Source organism: Papaver somniferum, unplaced genomic scaffold (genome assembly GCF_003573695.1).
Source record: "Papaver somniferum cultivar HN1 unplaced genomic scaffold, ASM357369v1 unplaced-scaffold_81, whole genome shotgun sequence".
In the NCBI taxonomy this organism is placed as follows: domain Eukaryota; kingdom Viridiplantae; phylum Streptophyta; class Magnoliopsida; order Ranunculales; family Papaveraceae; genus Papaver; species Papaver somniferum.
In genome coordinates, this window is record NW_020651082.1 from 4,899,851 (window position 1) to 4,922,288 (window position 22,438).

At 36.6% G+C, this 22,438-nt stretch overlaps 1 protein-coding gene and 1 long non-coding RNA gene across 3 annotated transcripts; one reads left to right on the plus strand and one right to left on the minus strand.

Annotated features, from left to right (window-relative positions):
- The first annotated feature begins 316 nt into the window (after positions 1 to 316).
- On the plus strand, positions 317 to 4,892 carry LOC113345155. 2 transcript variants are annotated; one of them, XR_003358026.1, is made up of 8 exons: positions 317 to 608; positions 2,705 to 2,972; positions 3,137 to 3,217; positions 3,472 to 3,666; positions 3,755 to 3,900; positions 4,086 to 4,180; positions 4,334 to 4,421; positions 4,566 to 4,892. It is a non-coding gene; the product is annotated as an uncharacterized LOC113345155 (long non-coding RNA). The 2 variants fall into 2 exon arrangements; XR_003358025.1 differs by lacking the exon at positions 3,137 to 3,217.
- Positions 4,893 to 5,669: 777 nt separating this feature from the next.
- On the minus strand, positions 5,670 to 7,924 carry LOC113345304 (cytochrome P450 710A1-like). The gene has a single exon (XM_026589091.1). It carries the CDS (start codon positions 7,619 to 7,621, stop codon positions 6,098 to 6,100), a length of 1,524 nt encoding a protein of 507 aa, XP_026444876.1. The 5' UTR covers positions 7,622 to 7,924; the 3' UTR covers positions 5,670 to 6,097.
- Positions 7,925 to 22,438: the final 14,514 nt, after the last annotated feature.

The window sequence follows — 22,438 nt, forward strand, 5'->3', positions numbered from 1 at the left end:
GCCTAATGTTCTATTATGTTGACTACATATGATGTGTGAAAACAAGCAATTGGGTATATATACAAAATTGTTGGAGAATTAATAATATGATTTCAGGTGATTTTTCTTCTGTTGTGGTAAAAAGTTGAACAAAACTCTTTTCTGAGAGCTTCTGGCCCCACCAGGATATATTTCTACCAATAGGATCGTCCCGTTATTTCAGACCAACAATACTTTAGCCGGGAACACCACCAAGTCTATTTTACAAGGGTTTAGATTGTTTTCTGGTGTTTTTGTTGCACATGAATTCTCAGTGGATCTATGTCTAAAAATATAAACAAAAGCCTTGCCGTACTTTTCAGAAGCTCAAAACCTTAATAATTTTTTCCAAAACCTTAATCATCTGCCTCTCCACCCTTTCTCGCCTGCCTTTCTATCTTTTGTCGATTTCAATCTTTCACTTACTCTTTTGAATTGTACCTTTATCATATTTGCTTAATTAATTACCTAATCTATGATCGACAGAATCATATGTGTACTTTTTAATGTTGTATCTTATTGGTTGCAGATCCACTGATAATCAAGGAATGCGTCAATAAGTTGACGCAGGTGAATCATGTTTGTTTCCAGTAAGTTGAGTTTGATTCTGTGTTTTTATTTTTAATATTTAGTTTTCTTCACCCGTTTTTCTACTGGAAAATTTAAAGATATCATTCATTTGGTAGACTAACAAAGTTTCTTTGGTGCATTAAATTTTAGATGGTTTAGTTTGATTCATATGATTTCTTTAACCAAACAGAAAACTAGGAAGGCCATAGAAGAACTCGATCATTGAGAAAGCTTTTAAGGTGTTACTAATTTTCTCATCTATCTTGAACTGCCTTTGCAAGAACAACACTAATCCAGTGAAACTTCGACCGACCACCCTGATGCCCTTGATTTGAAGTTGATGCTTACTCAACCTACAACTCACTATTTACGATGGTCGTCAGATGGTCCTGCAATATAACATGTGTGTCAACTCCATGACTCTGTATCACAAGTAGGCAAGTAAACTGATACAGGGCCAGCGTTTGTTCATCACCCTTAGATTTGGGAAAGCCTTGAATAAGACGAACCTGTGGCGTATTGCAAAGGGTATGGAGAAGTTAAAGAGACAACATTTGTTCATCGCTCTTATTTGATCCTTTTAAGTCCTTGCAAGAACATGAACATGATAGGACATGGAAGAGATTCGAGTCAAATTGTGCTTCCATTTGAGACATAATGTGATAGTCTGATTTTTATGGTTTACCACTATGTGGCTTTTTGATTTTCAATTTCTATAGTATAAAATTAATAAGATATCTTGGAATGGTACTATATAATGTATATAACCTCTGACCTATATGGATCGATGGATATGAATTCATCAAATCCAGATGGTACAGGTATGTACTACTACCTCATTTATTTTTTCATGGAATGGTGATTGTAATAGCAATTTTTTCCTGTGTGAAACCCTAACCCTCTTTTTACTGTTTAAAACCAATCCCCTTGCTTCTCCTATAGTGAATTGAATGGAATCATATCGGATTTGTATTTAGTTGGTTATATGATTCGGGCTCAAACCAAGGGGTATTACCACTGATTTAGAAGTGAGTCTTGATTTTAAGGAGTACACATCTTATCTGAAATTTTTTATTTTATTGATGAACTGTATGTTGAATTTAGGTTTTGATCAGTTCCATGAAATTGATTTTGAATTTTTTTTAATGCGTGATATGCAAATGGAAGATTTAATGAAAACCATCCTTCATTGTTTTCTTTCTGGTATGTGTGTAGTTAGGATTGCAATTACAATAGGTATCCTGTTATGTGTGTTTTCTTCATTGTTCTCAAGAAATTGATTATCATTTATGATACATTTTTTATGAGAAAATGGGATTATTGGATTTGATTAGTATGCTTAAAGGGGTAAAGTAAGAATCTTAAAGAAAAGTTATTGTTAGAGTGGTGGTGTTTGATATGAATTAATAGATTCCGCAATACTGCAAGTATATACAGATCGCAAAACCAAAAACTAAACCGCTCATAACCATGGTTGCAAGTTTTATATGTCAACAATATTTTTTTAATTTTCTACCTACAAATATGGAACCAGACTATTTACAGTCTTATAGAACTTCAGCGTAATATGTATTGATACCTGATATTGTTGGTTCAAGACGAACCTTGTGCATACAGAGCAGGAGAGAGTTGGCGCTTGATAGGCTCAGCACTTTGTGGGATCACATCAATGTTTTTCAGGACGAATTCGTTGGTTTGTCGTTGTAGTGGTATTGTTTGGCACACTTCAGTAGCCAATAGTCATCCTCTTTGTGGAGCTTAACATCTAAGGTTCACGTTAAATCTAAGTAATTAACAATAATTGATCACCTAATCCAACAATATCGCTTTTAAGTTTAATTAATAGTAATGTAGGTCTAGATCCGCATTCTTGAATTCAAAGACATATGTATCTAGTTGTTCCGGCTGTAAATTGATCCCTCATCAGTCAAGCCCTGAATCAGTTTTTTTTCTTCTTTTAGCTCGACTTTTATTAGCCCTTATCTGCTGCTTTTTTGTTTTTCTGTTTAATTGTGTTTCTTTTGTTGATTAATGCATCAAATATTCTCTGATTGACCAAATCACAGAGTGTCTTTGGCATGATTCTGAATACAATTCATCTAAATGTATGGCATAGGTTACAATCCTAATAAATGTAATGGATGTGAAGTGGTCACAGAGAGGGGGAGCTGGTGTTCGGAATGACGTTGGTAAGGAAATCAACTTTCAAGATAACATTAATGAGATTAAAGCCAATCCTGTACGGTTGAAAAGGGATTTAGGACTCTAGAAGAAGTGTCAATGCCGAAATGGCATCAAGAAGCATAACACGCAGAAACTCCCTCCACTTCAGAGCTTGCATCAGACTAACACTGAATCATAGATAGCTTAGTACAAGTTCCAAGGTACTTCCATCACTTCTTTCCTTCCTAGGGCTTTCTTTCTGAATTGACTGCTGGACTTTATTGCACTATTTTAACCTCGACGCATGCAGTGTCTAAATTGATTTCTCACTCTATTCAGGCTCAATTTATTTCAAACAATTTACCTATTTTTTTTAATGTTACAGACTGGTGAGGATATCTGGTTAAATTTATACTACCTTCAAAGAGAATTACCCATCATAATTTATAGTACCTTTCAAAATAAGGTACTCATTGAAATTTATACGACCGTGTTGTCAACGTACCTAATTAAATTCATAGGACCCTATAAATGACGATATGCACTGCTTTCCTTAGTGAACTGGAGTTCACGACAGAATTTAGTCACTACTCAGCCCGGCAAAACATGGATGAGACATAATCATGAAATATTAAGAGAAGAATAAGAGAAGAATGAAACGAATAGAGAAGATTGAAATTAACTTCATTGCATCAATCCTAAAGATTTGTTGTTCTTCAGGTATTTCTGTATCCAATGTATTAAAAGTGTCGCTGATGAAAGCAGAAAGGACATGGTGTTGGTTGTTGTAGGCTTCAACCAACACCATCTCCCAATCAGTGAATGGTCCAACGCCGTTGGTTGTGGTGGACTTGAGACCTCTCATCGGAGTTCCTTCCATCTTCAGTATTGATGGAAGAGAAAAAAAAATCAAAGGTTGGAATATTTGTGATTGATTTGTCAAGGATGGGTTGTTTTTATAATGCAGACGGCCTTCCTCATTTTATTACTGCCCATTTTGTAGGTGTCATTGTCTTGTATGGGACACCCCTCCACTTTCAACTTGCAAGACGGCCTTCCTAAAGTCGTTGTGAGAGCTTGCGTCAAGGATCTGATGTGACGAGCATGGATTTTTATCCAGAGGAAAGGCTCATGTATCTCCCAATCTAGGTGTATTTACTACGTATTTCTCTAATGGAATATTTTCTACTTTGAAACTATGTTGGTGAATGCCTAAATAATTGATATATCTAGCTTGTTAGCGAATTACAAGTTTCTCAAGTTATCAGTCGCTCTTCAGCTTTTATTACCTACTGCTATGGATCTGATATTCTCTGATATCGTACTGTAATTAGGTAGGACCTGCTCCTCTTGTGAAAGCTGAGGTGCCATGGTCGGTTCGAAGGGAAAATCTCTCCGAGAAAGAACGTGTACTGAAGACGCTGAAAGGGTAAATTCCTGATTTTGTTTCTTGGTTCACCCATTGGAAGAACTTGATGTTATTGATGTTGGTAGTCTAATCTGTTGGCCTCACTTTATCTGTCACCTCCAGTTTGTAGGATATTTTTATCTTTCTTAAATGAAAATTGCGATTATTTTTCAGTATATTCAACAAGCTGACACCGGAGAAGTTTGACCTCCTTAAAGGCCAACTGATTGATTCTGGGATCACAACCCAGGACATTTTACAGGTGTCTATCTTGCTTATTCTTTTTCCCTTGTCTTAACACGTGATATTTGTATTCTTGGGGTTTAGAATCTATGTGAATAATTTCTTCTGTTTTTTCCCTTGTCTTTGGATCTTACTTTAACTCTTTTTTTTTTTTGTTCTTCAGATTACTAAGTTCTGCTGCTAGATAATTTTCACACTCTCTTCAACCTGTTCAGGAAAACAAAGGAGTAGAAATTCTTTGTTATGACAATGATCATTAGTACTGGGCTGAAGGCGTGGAATGTAATGAACTATTAGTAGTTGTCAGAGATTTGTTTACCAATTAAATCTTCATGACCTCGTATTTGTTGAGCATAAACTCAGTAGTTTTAGGAGATTTACTTTCATTGTTTTCTCTTTTTCTAAAATTTAAAATCGGTGAGTGAAAATGTGACAGCATCAAAAATTCAGCAACTGAAATTCGAAACTATTATGAACTTGTTTTGTTTGTATTCATCCTTCTGCAAAACTGTTTGAAATAATACAGTACCTGAAATTCAGACTGATTATATTATATCTAATACCTCAGATGCACCCATTTTAATGTATTTGGTAACTATATACTATATAACTTTTCATGGTACCCATTTTAATGTATTTGGTAACTATATATTATATAACTTTTTATGGTACCATTGCAACCTCAAATGTAACCCGAAAATATACATTTTTTCCCACATGATCGTATAAAATAAATTGGGTACAGAACAAAAACGATCGTATAAAATTAATCGGGTACAACACAAAAACCATGTCGATTCTGAATGCAGTATCGGAAAACTATACTGGCAAGTACAATAAAATTTCCCCAACTAATTTCCCCAGCTAATTTTATATATACCTCGACAAAATCAAGTATATGAAAATCGTACTCAAGAAATCAGTTTCCACGATATAAAGAATAACAATAAAATAAAAATAAAATTTAGACCCCCTTTTCATAAAATGGGCCCATAATTTCCTAGAATCAGACTTATTATCGAGCATCGAAATACTCATGATTTATAAGGGTTGGTATCAGCTTTACTAGGGGTTGATATCAGTCTATCGATCCAATATTCAGAATAGCCAGAATTTTTTTTATCCTATATGAACTCATATTAGCCTTTAGTAGAGCTGGTATCAACACTTATAAATCGTAGAAGAAACCATGTTTCTATAAAAGGATGATTAATTTCGTGCATTTATAGAAAAATGAGATGATACCAAACACAACCTTAAAGATTCTTTTTTGAAAAAGAAAACCCGTAAAGATTCAAAGAACAACGCCGGCGGGTTATATGATTTGACTTGATCCGTCATCAACAAAATTATTCGCTTTCAATCCCACGCCACAAACAAAAGATTATTCATTCATGCATTTTTTTTTGACCCTAACAAAGAATTCCAATAAAACATCGACCATAACAAAGAATTCCAACCCAACATTCCTATCATAACATGATCATCTTGAACTAAAACTACTAAAAAAACCCTAGAAGGTAAACAAAGAATCAACCCACGACCATTCAATCTTCAAATATTCACAAACGCGCGGCCTCCCATTACACTCTTCCGAACAAAAGCCACCAAACATCTGACACTCCACACAATCGAAGGGTACTTTAGCCTTTAATCAAACTCTTGATCCACCAATTTTGTTGGCCACACCACTTTTCATGCGAATGATGGATAACGGGCACACCGTCGAGACAAATACACCGAACAATCATCTTTAGGACAGATCGTAGGTACATAAGCGATATCATCACAGCCGTCCGTTTTGAATCGTTTAAAATCAAGTAACGATGTGAACATCGCAATAAACAACACCAAGTGATTAACGGCGTATCTTTGACCAACACACTGATGGGGTCCAGCACCGAACACTAGAAAATTCCTCTTAAACAGCCGATCTTCTTGACGAGTTTCATCAAACCTGTCTGGGTCGAACCGTTCCGGCTCAGTAAAACCTTGAAATGACGATTCAAAAACAGAAGGAAACACAATTGTTCCTTTAGGAATTGTGTATGATTCTGTCAGTTGAAAATCTTCACCGGAAATATGTGGAACTAATGTCGCCGGAGCTCTATATCTCATTACCTCTCTAGCAACGGCTTCCGTGTATTTCATTGCCCGTAGATTCTCCGCCGTTATAAGCGTGTCAGACTCAGGTGACCATATCTGACTCACTTCTTGACGAACTTTTGATAAAATTTCCGGGTTCTGTTCTAATAGTGCCACTGCCCATAGTAATGATGAAGTTGATGCATCTTGAGCTGCAAAAAGAAAATCAAATAGATGCCCGCCAATTTCGATATTGCTCGAATGCGGTGGCACTTCATTTGCAGCATCAGACCCACTCTCTTGCATTTCTTTTAGAAGCTCTTGCATCCAAAAATCAATCAAACAAACTGGCTCTTGCCCTGACACCAATCTCATTTTGCTTAGCTTCACACAATCACCAAGCGTCTTGACTAACCGAGAAACCGCGAACCGAGCTTTGTGGAATGCAAACCCCGGCAAGTCAATTGGCAACTTCATTAATCCCACATTAAACAGATTATAATCTTTGTTGAATTCCTGACGAGACTTCTCACTCAAATACGGACCGACGAACACCTTCTGCGACGTATCCAGATTCATGTCCCGGCATAGATACCGCAAAGGCAGTGGTTTGCTACCATTTTGCACTGACAAACTTTCCCATTTCTTCAGGTGCTCGAGAATAATACTCTGTTGCAACGATATGTATGTTGCTAAAGCTTTAGGTGTGAAATTCGGAGCGATTCGACGGCGGAGATCTTTATGTGCTTGACCAGACATGTAAATAAGATTATGCTCACCAAATAACTTCTTGCCAAAAGGATGACCGATCAAATGAAACGCATCAGGACGAACATTCGCAAAGACTTTATGAGATAGCTCAGTGTTTTGAATGAAAACGATGAATTTACCAATTATGTAGTTTGCAGAAAACCCTGATTCTTTAGCTGTTTTCGCTTGATCGTCCCAGAATTTCGTTGGGTTTTTGACAAGCTGAATAACGTTGCCTAAGAAGGGTAAGATTAAAACCGGACCTGGTAATGATTTTTTCTTTTTCAAGTATTTGATTTGTTCTATGAATATGAAGAAAGTTATGAAACAGAGCAAGTACGGCGTGAATGATGCCAGCTTACTCCATGTTGGAATTGAATCCATTTTTTTTTATGTAAAAATCAAAATAAGAATATATAGAGAAAGAATCCAGCAAGAATCTAATAAAGTGAGACTACGGAAAAGCAAAGCTGACCTGAAACTCCCAAAAAACTGAAAAACAGCAAATTTTAAAACCCAGAAGAACAACAAAGAGAACCGAAGAAAGCAGAAATCTTGGAAATAAGTTTTGATTCGAGAACCCTTTAAAGTATGATTGTCTGTTAATCAAGTTTAAGTAGAGTTGTCTTAAACTGTGATTCAAGCTTTCTTCTTACAGCCTACTAGTCTTTCTTTGTTTATATACCGTCTCGTTTTGTGAAGCTCAATATAAACCTACTAGCTGTCAAGTTAGAAATTTCGGAAATAAAAATCCACCTAGCTACCAGATGTCATTGCTTATGTTGTTTTTTTTCATTCTTTGTTGGAAATATGATTTTTGATTCTTCTTGGTCTTTGGTTATGACTCGTTGAAAGAATCGGTGGATGGTTGTAAAATCACGGTGGGAAATTCAAATAGGTAATTGAGTTGTCTTGTTTATGTCAGACTCAAAAATGTGTTGTCTATTCGAGAAGATGAAAAAGAGGGCAATCACTGTTTGTTGTTGGGAACAGGTTTTTCTTTTCACTTGAAAAGTGGCTGTCTTTCTGTTTTTAGGAACTTGAATATATCTATCACAGGTGTCTGCTTCCATTTTGGCATTAAATCTTTTTTGCTGTATTTTTGATGTGGAATGGCCGTACAGGGTTTAGGAAATGCAACACATATCGGAACTCTGAGTGGCAGTCTATTTGTGACCCTGAATTGCGGATGGATTTTTCTGCTTAAACTATGGAGGGGTACGTAAGTGTGAGACATATATTGCAGAGTTTGCTCCAGGGGTAAATAGCCCATGGATATTAATTGGGATCTAAACGTTATTTTTGACCCGGAAGAAAAACAAGGGAACACCGAGTATCTTCGAGCAGCAAATTATTTATTGTTCAAACAATCGATTTAATGGGATTGTAAAATACGAGATATGAAGAAGCACCTTTCACATGGTCAAACAACAGACATGGAGAAGTAAATATTTGTGAAAGAATTGACAAAGTATTAATCTTGTAACAATGGATACAAGACTTTCCACACACAAAGGTAATTTTCTTACCCAGAGTGCATTCAGATCATACCCGTTTTTTTAGATTCAAACCCTGAAAAGAGGAAATTACAAAAACCATTCAGGTGTATTATATCTTGGTTAGCTCCCCCAACATTAACATCGGTAGTAAATGCTTCTTGAAGATTCTACTCGGATAGCCATCCCAATAATGATTTTCATTCGAACCTTAAACTCCTTTCTTCGAATTTCGCTCATTAGAATAATGGTGTTTTCGGAAATATTCACAAAAATATAAAAATCCTAAACAATAAAATCGAGAGCATCCACAGGTCTGGTAATTTTTCTGGAAACATAGAAAAAATAAAAATCTACAAGCTGAGCTAGGAAAATGGTACGAAATAAGAAACGATTACTATCAATAGATCTATAGGGATAAATTCTTTAGTGAATATGATCAAAACACTGAATACTTCCATGCGTCGGCATCAAATAAGAAAAAGATCAATTCAATCAATTCCCTGGGGGAGCCATCGGGCTACGGTTATTTGATTGAGACCAAATTTATTCTCTTCTTTTCAGTCATTTCACTCAGATCCAGTACCTCTCAAATCAGTAATTATGATTTTGATGTCTCAAACATAATTGATCCTTGGCATTTTTGAAGAAGAAAATTCCTCCCTTTGTGAAATCCCATCAAAGGAAGAAATATGGGCTATTATATATTTCTAATATGAATCAATGAGGGGCTCCAGGTCCAGAAGGATTTCAGCCCATTTTTTTTAAAGCTAAAATGGGACATTTTGGGCAAATTTATTATTTCAGCAATTCAAGATTTCTTTAAATCGTGGATTTTAAACTCGAACTTCAATCATGCATTTATTACGTTAATCTCGAAAATTACCACTCTTCAAACCTCGGCGGATTTTAGGCCCATAAGGTTAATCAATATTGTTTACACGATAATTTCAAAGATTTTACTAACATGCTAAAGCCTATCATAAACAAGATTATATCCCACAACCAATCAGCCTTCTTTCGGGTAGATAAATTACGGATAACATTATCATAGACTATGAACTTCTTCACTCAAGGGGGGTTAGAAATTAAAAACCCACACCAGTTCAATTTAGCCCTAGTCACCAAACTGGCCAGTAGACTAATCTCTGAACCTGATCAATTATGGTCAAACTTTTAAAAGCAAAATACTTTTGACTAACCCTTTAGAATTTTCTAGATCATCTAACCTTTATTGGATTTGGACTAGTATCCAAAAAAGCTTGAATCTTATAAAAGGTAACTTCTTGTTGCAAATTAAAAATGGGGAGTCAGCCAAAATATGGGAAGACAAATGGATTCCCAATGAAGATATAATTCAAAAATCACAGATAGAGTGGATCAAATTCCAAAACTGGTAAAAGAGCTAATTACACCAGAAAATACTTAAGATCTTAAAAAAAAATAGATGATTATTTCACTCCATCCATTAAAGAAAAAAAAATCGTTGTAATCTCGACTCAAAGCAGAGATAAAGATAAGATCAAGTGGAGACATCACTTTTCATAGACGCTGCTTTCAAGAAAGAAGACCTATCAATGGGATTCACGGTTCTCTTATTTTCAGTAAATCAAGAGGAATTCATGCATATCGAAGTGTGCTCAGATAAAGCAATGACATCAGTTCATGCAGAAACAAAAGCAATGTTAAAAGCTGCTTCCTGGTTAAGAGATGATATTCTATCCAGTGTTTCAATTTGCACAAATTTCAATTTGCACTTCCTTAAGCTAAGGTAAGATACATTAGCAGAAAATACAATTCGGCAGCAGATACTACCCAAGGAAGCAAGAATCAAGAGTTTTCAACATTTATCTTTGCACATTAGGGATAAAAACTGGTAAGTCAAATATATTGTCTAATGCTTTTGATAAAGATGACGTTGTAAATCTTTTGAACGTACTATATTACTTGATTTATGAAACATAATCTTTTCATCATAACAAAAGAAGTGTGAGACGAATTTAGAATTGGTACCAGCATTAACAGGGATGGTACCATTTCATATAAGACAAAAAAATTATTAGCGATTTTGGTCGTTGGCTCATTCAAATGAATAATACAATCTTTGCCAACGGCGGTATCGGCCTTAGCAATTACAGAATTTAGGGTGTTTGTTTTCAGGGAGTCCCAATTAATAAGAACCCTAGTAAACCTGAAACAAGGGTATGAATCCAGATAGATATTGGTTTTTTTTCGAAACCCTGTTATATGTCTATCTATTACCGTTCTGGGAAACTCTAAAATTCACTCACTAAATGAGTAAACGATTAAATTGGAGTGGGACTCGCTGACAGTGTTGTGTTGGGGATTGCCGCTAGATTTTCAAAATTTAAAGTATTCTGATGGCTGATATTAAAAACGGATAATGATTTTGTATTTTTAACATAACCATTAGATTTTAATATCTAACAGAAGATCTGATGGCCGAGATTGAAAATTCCAAATGGTTTGTCGTTTTTGAAATTTCTAGGACGCCAAACCATTTGGCGTCCTCATGTTGATTCAAATCATACCCAACGAGACCATTGGACGCTCAACGGAATCAGGGAATAGGCAAAGCCTTTTCGCTTGAAAGTTGAATGTTGGACGTCCACTACACTAAGCATGATAATATATGAAGTGAGAATCCCCATTATCATCGGAAGATTAAAGCCCAACCAATTGGAAAGTAGTATAATGGGAACATGAATTGAATTATTTAGGATCTCATTCATTGAGATTTTGAGTAAGAGGACGGGTGTTTGTTTTCCGCCGGTAGCTGAGTATCACTGATACAGACACAATGGCAGGAACACGAACACAAACAAGTTCTCAAAACATGGTTAGGAAATCAACGATGTTTTCCCTAAAATGTATATATTTTCAATGTAATTTCTCAGCGGTGCTAATATATTATTCATAAATAACAATTTTATATAAGAATGAGTATATATATATATATATAAAACGAAACATGTACAATAAATTCAGAAAATATAAGTATACGCCACAGTCTATGTATATGATATTTCTAATGTTGGAGAATAACAATTAAAATTCAACAAATCAAACAACTAATTAATATAAGAGGCACTTATCTGATTTTCGTGTGTTCTCCTTAGTCAACTGTTAATATCTTGATTATCCTGCTAAACACCATGGAAACAAGAAAAACGGTAATGGTAGATTGAGGCGCATGTTCAACATACTGTCCTTAAGACAAGAATGCCCGGCTACACTCTGAAAAAGATGATGCTATAGCCCTACGGGTACATCTGCCTCCAAGATACAACAATCTTAACAAGCTTGAATAGCACATTCAAACTTGTCCTTCTAGAACTTGGCAGCGGAAAAGTCACGAATAGTTAGCACTTAAAACCCTCGTATCAAACATCGGAAAAACGAAGAAGAAGTACTAAAAACCTTTAGGAGATATAAGAGAGGTTTTTCTATATCTCTATACAATAAAAAATTCTACATATATATAAAACCCTAACCCGATAAAATTTGGAAGGTGTTTTTATTTTTGGAAAAACCTTTTTATTAGTAATTTTTATTCACATAAAACTGTATTTTTTCCAACAATCCCCCACATGAATAAAAATACGATAAAACACGGAAAACAAGAAATATCATGAATAGGCATAGGTGTCCATAAGGTCTTGAACCTTTGCTTAGTGAGAGGTTACCTGAACTACTTATTAGCCAGTGTCCATTAGGTCTTGAACTGTCTAACATTTGGTGTAACTCGCGATAACAACCACACATGATATCTCCGCGGTTGCTGCCAAGCTCTGCCGTTGTGTCCATTTTGGCCCTGAACGTCTTGTTTCTCAGAATGCTCTAGAGAATCAGCTCATATTCTCATAGAAAGCGACCCACTTCCTCATTCAGATAGGTGAGTTCCATTAAGAGTGTTCACTGCTACACCCCACTTCAATCTTAAATTGAAACTATGGAACTCATTAAGACTTATTAAAGTCACCCTTCACATGCAGTCACACTATCACATCTACACCATAGGGAAGGGACAGAGAGAATATAATTCTCTGATAGTGTTTACCTTTACCTACCATAAATTAGTTGTCTCATTCGAAACCTTGATCTTGGGATCTCCAGTCAGCAAGGTTGAGTATCCTTCATGGCAAGTTTATTTTATATGAGCTTAAGACCCATTCCCCCTCGATGTATAATTACGAACTATCTCTTTAGAAAATCCTTTCGTCAAAGGACCACTAATTTTTCTGTTGACTTCCCTAAGTCTGTGAGGTTCTCTTTTGACTTTACATGTCTACTGAGACCTCTTTTTGACTTCACGAATCAACTAAAATTACTTCATTAAAGAGTATAGTTGTCTTACCGAATTAGCCTTCTTCGAGTATGTCTAGACTTTGTCATTGCTCATTTACTTTAGACTCACATAGTCAATTGAGTTTCTGCAATGATGGCCACAGGCTTCGGTCACATAGGAATATCTTCTAAGAAGCATCTTAGTAATCATTCGTCTTCCTCTTATGCTTGAATTAAAGCACACGAACTTTGATTTCTTCAATATACAAGTTCATCTTGTCTGTTTTAACGACTTCCTTAGACAGACACTCCTTAAGAGGATACCCACATAGGCTAAGATTTTTACATAGCCTGAAACAACACCATCTCTTAAGGTCAGTACATTATGTATTACATACACAATTTAAGATGTACCTCAAGTATTGCAAGTCGTATTGCAAGTCTCTGATCAGATCATCCCGGTAATTCTTTTCAGATACTAGTGTATTTGTATACGCCTGCTATACTGCACATTTACAACACACATTAACCGCATCGAGTTTGACAAAGACCATTTCCTTCAGAATATCTTCTGGTTCACTTAGATTCTTTAGATCATATCAATCAACTCGGTATTTCAGTCAAATCGTAAATATCACATTACTATTCACTAGTACATTCTTTATAGCTACCTCAAAATTAAGGTTAGTGCAATATATCTCACATATTTGTAATCAAACATGTACCTCATGCATTCTAATCTCTCGACCTCTAGTCAGAGCATCCTGGTGATTTCCCAGGGTAAACGCGGATATGCACATCTGTTTTACAACACATAAACACGTTAGACAGAAACTATTTCCTCAAAATTTCTTTTGATTATTTACTGATCCTTTAGACCACGTCAAAACACATTAGTTTCCTGCCAAATCTTCAACATCTGAGATTTGTTAGTGGTTGTAAAATATATAACAATGGAATACCGAAATATATGCATTATTCACTAACATATATATACAATCCGGTTGTATAAGGTACACTTCATGTTTTCTTACCTAGTAGTTTGTCTCACATCTTGATCAACCCTTCAAGGATACCACCACTACGACTACTTATGTATCGTTACACAGTTACACCCAATTAACGCATACAGTAAAGAAACTTACTGTATTGTAAAAACAAGCCAAAGTAATCTTTGATTACCTCTTTTCTCTAGATCACCGCTGCCTGAAATGGTCCATAATCTCATATCTCTGCAATCTCTCACAGTTGAGGAATATAGATCATAGATATCAACACCTCCACCTATAGTGAATTCTTGACAAGCTTGGTCAGAATAAAATTAATTGACATTATGTATGCTATCAGCACTGCGGTGCATCGAATTAAACAAGTCAAGGGGATTTCTTGATTTCTTTGACAAAAGAAAAATCCAGCAATATATTTTTCAACAAAACTCAGCATCCCTTGAATCGCACACAAGCAATAATCCTAATTTTTAACAAAATTCAAAGTTCAAAAAATGCATCAATATCCAGCAAATTCTATATGTACGTTTGCAACCAAACTGGCCAAAAGGCCTTGAACACGTTAAGCATTCCTATGCCTAACAGCCCCCCACATTTAGATGATTTAAAATTAGTTAAGGCTTACCTCTTGCTTTGAGCTAGTGCATAGCAGCAATGGGTACAACAACTAATCATCACAAAATGATCCTCATCTCTTTTCGTTGAAATTCTCAGCATATTTTAGAATGTTCTTATTCTACATTCTCATTATAAAGGTGTACTACCAATATAGTTTTCAACGAAAATCACATACAAGACTTGTAACAGGACTATTAACCCTGATTATCAAATTTCCACTCCAAGTAGAGATTTACCTATTCAAAGATATCTCCCAAGATGTGGGTTGGTACCTGAAACGAGTTCCACAGTACCTTTTCATAATTATTGAAGGAGATGAATTGCTGCACAATACTCACTAGTACCGACACGGATGCTTTTGTTGGTAGAGAACGCACTTCGATTCGCAAATTCTAGTGTGCCAGTTCCACATCCATCGCCTCATCTTTGCACCTAGTCATTCACCTGATTAACTTATACTCACAACCAAGGTTAATGATAAAAACTAGTTAGTCAAGAATATGGTACAATTCCACAAATATCCGCACACTTTAAGGTATATCGTGAACATTAACAGTTCAATCGTTCACTACCTATATAAGCTACAAATATTGGATCTGAAGGTTAACAATACCAAGCTACACAAACCATTAACATGACTAGTAGACATATTTTTACTCAGTAGTTTAACCCACAACACATTTTGTAGTAGATGCTCCCAAAGTCCCTGTAACACACAAGGAGTTCATAATCATGTATCTTAGTCTTAGCCCTTGCACGGTTCTTATCTGCCTGGGTGCCATCTAGCACGGTTCTTCAAGCTCAAGTCAAGTATTTAACTTGGAAATGTCTTAATAATTGAGCTAAAATTATCCAAAAAATTCATAAGGATAATTCTGGGCATTCTTAGCACATCTCTTGACTTCACAAGAGATACTTTCTCCCCTTCTAAGAACCCCTGCAAAACAGACAGTGATAATTCCCATGTCTACAGTATAGTAGAAACGTTTAACCCATCTATGTGACAGGCTAGAATCTGCAAATCTAACAGTTTTCCTTCGAAGTAAAATCGCAATGTCATCAATTAGACCCATTAGCATCTTTGAATTCTTATATACTGAGGTCCGGCTATGCATTATGCTGGCAAGCAAATTCTCCCAATTCAAGTAAAATTTTCTGAGAAATAATCACCTTTGGTATCAACAGCTCCGGTAGTCTCAATTAAACCATCTCTGTAGTATTTAATGGTTTGTAAATTATAGTGCACGTACCTAATTACAGTACATATTACTCTACCATTCCTTCTTTTGAAGTAGAATGACCATGGGGTTGTACGTCAGTAAATTCATACTCATGAAAAGAAGACAGTGACATATTTCTTGCGCAAATGCCTATTACCTCTGGTATTCACTTGTCAGGCTTTAGCATGCGTCATATCAAATCAGAACCCGTATTTGAAGATGATTTAACGGCTCTAATTCTGAAGAAAAAGTCAACATGGCTTCGGCTTTTGACAGATGCTCAAATTCACCACTAAAGGGTGGTGCTAAGTAATTGCTTGATTACCAAGAATCCTTTGTAGAATCATGAGTTTTGACAGCAAACTCTTCTCTAGCAGAGAACCGAAGTCAGATTTATTCACCTCTTTGGTTGCATCTATAACAGTCCGTGGACCACTAAAAGGGTATCCCTTGGTACCACTGATCACAGACTAAATTTTATGATGACTATCATTATAACCAGTTAGCTCCGGAAATTGACGGGGAGCTCTAGAACTTCAATCTGTTTCGGCAGCTTCAACTAATCCGTAACGGTACAGGTGGGAAAGAGCTACCGTTCTTCAAATAACCGACTGAGTCATAGCTTTCTTTTAAGGGAAACCACTGACAAAAGAAAGAATTTCTCTCCACATACTGTCAGATATTTATCCCGCGTATCATGCCGGTATGTTAATGCTCTTGTATATGTATAAGGACAGATGACGGCCTGATTTATCTGACAAAAGAATGAACCACTTGATCAATTGACAGACGCTAGAAACATTCTCATTAAAACCGATATAGGAGTCCACACTCCACATGGTAAAATCACAGGAGACAAATCAATTATTTGACTCTAACGGAACAACATGACATAGTAATTTTTCATGTCTCAAATTTCAAATTTGTATGAGAACAGTTCCTCACAAAACAAGGCATCATCGTTACATAAAATTTAGCTTCCAGTTACCATATAACATATTTGGCTAAACAAGGAAACGAGAAACGACCAATTCCAAGATACTTTTAACTCAATAATTAGGTCTCAATTACCCACTGTAAGGATCTTTTCTTCTTAGGGTTCGTACAAATTTTAGATTCATAATAATCAAGACCGACATTCATTATTAAACCCAATTCCGCAATTTTAATTGTTATTAAAAAAGAAAATTCTTGTCTTAAGATTGTTGGAGAATAACAATTAAAATTCAACAAATCAAACAACTAATTAATATAAGAGGCACTTATCTGATTTTCGTGTGTTCTCCTTAGTCAACTGTTAATATCTTGATTATCCTGCTAAACACCATGGAAACAAGAAAAACGGTAATGGTAGATTGAGGCGCATGTTCAACATACTGTCCTTAAGACAAGAATGCCCGGCTACACTCTGAAAAAGATGATGCTATAGCCCTACGGGTACATCTGCCTCCAAGATACAACAATCTTAACAAGCTTGAATAGCACATTCAAACTTGTCCTTCTAGAACTTGGCAGCGGAAAAGTCACGAATCGTTAGCACTTAAAACCCTCGTATCAAACATCGGAAAAACGAAGAAGAAGTACTAAAAACCTTTAGGAGATATAAGAGAGGTTTTTCTATATCTCTATACAATAAAAAATTCTACATATATATAAAACCCTAACCCGATAAAATTTGGAAGGTGTTTTTATTTTTGGAAAAACCTTTTTATTAGTAATTTTTATTCACATAAAACTGTATTTTTTCCAACATCTAAATGTCTCTGTGGGGAATATGCACACATCCAATATCGGATGCTAATCTGACATGGATACGTGACTACGTAGGCGAGTCAATACTAAATAGGCATGTAGGAACCTCAGTGGAACTCTTTCGATCGATAAGGTCACAAGTGGATTTAGACCGGACCGACTAATTTTCCAACATTGCTAATATAGGTACTAATTTAATGAGGAAGGTACTAAATTCCATATAAAATAGAGGACTTTTTTGTTTACCGTATATGGAATTTGGTACCTAACCAGTAAATTGGTACCCTTATCAGTAGCCTTGATTTTTTCCTTAGAAAAAGGTTTTTAATGATTTTCGGTAATTCTGTAGTCTGGAATCGTTAGTGGTGGTCATGTAGCTGACTTTCCATGTGCGACTTGTTTGGTTTCTTGATGGTGGCAGTGGTGTGCTGTAAGGTTTTACATACATCACTGTTATAGATTGATGATAGTGATACTAGTAATTTGAATTTGAAACTCGTCAACATTGGGCTGGAATAATTTTTCTTTCTCTTTATCTAATTACCGGGCTCATACGTACTAAACCTCTTCGAGGTTTAAAATAGATTTTCGGTAAGATAGACTATGACACTCACTTTAGATACACATGATATCCCGATCAAAAAGTAAATGAATTAAAGCACACATGATGTGATCGGCTTGAAAAGTACGTAATCAATGAAAGGTAAACTAATGAAGCGTCCATAATCATGATCCATGACTTGATTAGATTAGTTGCATAATTATTCTTTAATGAATTAGGTTGGCTGTACTTTACGGTTGGCCAATGAGTTAGGTTGGCTGCATTTTACGGTTAGCCGTCTGCAACCAAAGATTACTTGTGGAACACCTTTTCCGGGTCGTCCACGCTTTCCGCACCATGTGGTGGTCGCACGCACTGTGATCGAATCCTCCTCCTCTTCGGTCTAATCCAAAGATGATGATAGCCATGATGTGTAGTCATAACCTAATTGGATTCATTAACCTTCAATGTGCACACTTATTTAATTTTAATCATGTTTATCCGGATTAGCTATATTATCAATGGGACCGACTGGAGATGGCAACCTACTCAAGAAACATATGGGGTCTAGGTCTATAATGTCGAACTATCTTATCCATCTTTCAGGATATTATTCTCCGTGGACACTCATTTGCTGGGCCATTAGGTGATACCCTAACCAAGACGAACCGAGTTTAACTGGTTGACCTGCACTTGAATCGCTCGATAATACTCCTTGCATAATTTTTTTGTTTCTATAAAAAAAAAGTTGCCAGGAATTACTCGATAATATATAACTTTAATACTCCTTGCATCGTTTTACTGTCTCTATAAAAAAATTAGTTACTAGGTTAAAATGAAATAGTAACTCTTCTTCTAACACAAAAGGAGTATAATTTTGAGTTATTCTGGATGGGTCTCACAGTTAAACCGCGGGAGAGATAATTTAGTCATATGAACACAAAATCTAATGTATTATTGGTATCTTGTCATATAGAGTGAAAAATTTCAACGACCTTAAGAAAAATAACATATGATTCATATTATTTCTCATGACGTAAACAATTCAAGTGATTGAGTTAAATCCTTTTAATCCCTTCTTTTAAAGTGGAATTCATCAATGATTTAACACATTATTAAACTTTCAGATTTTAACCATTTTTTTCTAAACTCGGCCAGAATTTATTGATGTAGACATTACCATATATATAGTGATTTTTGTTGATTTCATCAAATACGAAGAACATCGACAACAATCAGTATACGTTAGTGCATATATCAATGGATTCATGAATCTTGTTTGAAGATTTAAATAAAGTAAGTGTTGATGGTGGTTTTTCGAATAGGGCTAAAGTTGTAAAATCCTGTATTTAATGCGCTGACGCCCTGCAAGAAGATAAAGCCATATAAGAAGTGATGAGTGCAAAAAATCTCTTCACTCATTGGGCAATTCAATATGTGTGTAATTCATTCAGAATGGTGCAACAATCTCGAATATTCTATGAATTTTCCTAGTAGCATTATCCATTTAATGCATTGTGGGCCTTGTATTTTCCTAAGCTATGTTCCACAAGAGAACCCTCAATGCTGGCATGACATGACGATTAATGTTCACTCTCAGCAGAGTAGCATGAATCTCCCGAAGTGTCAGTATTGAAGTCTGCACAAAATACCCATACATGTTATATCTCTCTCTCACAAAGGGATCAACGCGTTCACACATTTTTTAGCGTGATCGCATATTTATTCTTAAAGAAAAATCTAGACTGTTAATATCAGTCTCAGAACGATCACAGCCACACAATTTGGCCGCATGTTTCAGCAAGCCTAGACCATTCCTGATAAGACTAGGCAATCATCATATTGACCGACGGTAGGCCCACTAATGCCCTAGACGGTCGAACTCTGTTTAGCATACTCCGACGCCGTTAAACGCTACACCCAAGCGTGAGTGATGACGCTGTCGAAAGAAAGCTAAAAAGAGCTAGACCGTTCAAAACGGTCTTAGAAGCATCACGAACGTCCAACTTTTCCAGCTTGGTTGAACGGTTTCGATCCTCCTACGAACAATTAAGGAAGTGCCAACATGATCATCGGCGGGCCCACTAGTGCCCTAGTTGATCAACTTGCATGTGGCAAGCCTATAGAGTGCTCAATCGCTCACCCAAACTTGAGCATGCACGCTGTACTCAAAACCCTAAATTTGGGTTGTGGCAGTTTACAACTGTCACAAATCGATCGTGTTCGTCCAACTTTGCCATCCTTGTTGGACAACCGAGATCTTCCCTAGAATGATCATAGAGGCGCTAGCGTGCACATTGGGTGCCCAACTCCTCTCTTGGTCGATCGACCTCTCCATGGCAAAACTAGAGCATACCAAATCGTTTTCCCAAAGTAGCTTAAACGCGCTTCTTTGAAAACCCTAAAAATACGTTTGCGGCAACACACTACTGCCGCAAATCGATCACAACCTTCCATCTTCGCTAGCCGAATCGAGTGGCTTAGATCTGATTTTAGATGACCCAGGAGATGTCAACACGCTGGACAATCGTCCTACTCTAATCAGCACACGGCGCTTGGATTCAATCAGTTAAAACAGGGTGGCCGCACGGACACCAAACCCTAAATCAGCGAAACAACTGATCGTTGTCTCAAAGTCATCTTGTCCCTTCGTATTCGCCGACTTGGACGGACGGCTTAGATTGAGTATTAAGCGATCTACGGGGTGTGGGAATGGTCACCGCCACCCCCCTTCCGCAAGGAATAATCGGCCAAGCTATGCCGTGCCCGTGCGACTCCGAACAATCGCCCAAAAACGGCCCCTCGTGCTGCTTCAACAACAGCCATTAACTGCAGCAAATCGTCTCAACCACTAAACTTGGCCAGCCGATTTGAGCGATCCAGATCTAATTTAGATCGACCAGTAGGATTTTAGAATGACTATCATCTGCCACTCGCCTACAGGGAGCGATCGACTAAGCAATAACTCATCCCTGGAGCTACCAAACGATCGCCCAAACATGTCCGGTCACGCTCTTCTTTTAAGACGATCGACTCGCGACTAACTTAGACGAGCTTTAACAACGATGCTTCATCGACTATTTTGAGATGCTTAAAAGCGATGCTTTACGTGCATCGAGTACATACGATATCTTATATCGGCTTCACAAACAACTTAGTTGTTTAACCTAATAGTGTCACGTGCTATTATTTGCGGAAACTCCCACGACTTGACCCACTTACTCGAGACATCAAACGTGTCACAAACTGGGGGATGCTCATTGGGGTATTGGTCTGGCGGTTTACAGCGTGCGGCGTGCAACGCGCCCATTACGAGAAAGTTCTAGGAAAAGACGGACGGTCAGCAGTAATGAGAGTAGTGGGTGAAAGAGTGACCGATTTTCCCTCATAGTGGAAACGTGATGATCACCACCACCTACACAACCCCACTACTCCATTAATCATCTCCTCCACTTCCTACGAGATCAGAGGTTTGCGCTCAATGACTTGTATAAATAGGCTTTCAGCCTATTTCAACAACAATACAAGTGTTATCAACACAGGTATCCAGAAACCACATTCTGATACAAGTCATAAAATAGCCATACCTCCATAATTCAACATTCTGATCTCAAACACCTTCTTCGCTTCCCTCACTAAGATCAACCCTTCTCCTTCACCTTGTGACCGAATTGAATCTGGAACGACCATTTCTTGGTTTAGGCCAGAGTATTACAGATTGATCTCTCAAACTCAAAAGTACTCCTGTGCAGTACATTTGTTTAGGGTTTGAAATCGTTTCTCATAAACACACCCAAATAAAACCAACCTAGGAATGATGGGTAGCATTACTACTTCATTTCACACTACTATAGAGTGGTTTGGAAGCATATTGCTTTCAAAATAGCCATAACTGGTAATCCACAACTGGTTAACTCACAAAGTAATAACCACAAAATTCCGCTAAGAAGATTAGTAGCTCTCCATGAAATATAAACCAAAGATTCAATAAGTAGGATCAGAAAAGGCATAATGAGAAAAGAAAGACTAAACTGAAAACTGAAAGTCTTGGAAGTACTTGTCAGAAAAAGAAAAGAAAACATGATATTTTTTTGCTTAGTAATAAGAAATTTTATCAATCAAAAATTACCAAAGAATACAAAAAGTCAACAAGGACTTAGTTCAAAATCAAACAAAAAGAAAAGAGAAAAAAACCTTTTTTTTATTTGATAGGTTGTACAGTCTAGTAGAACCTATAATAGATTTGACCAGGATTTTCC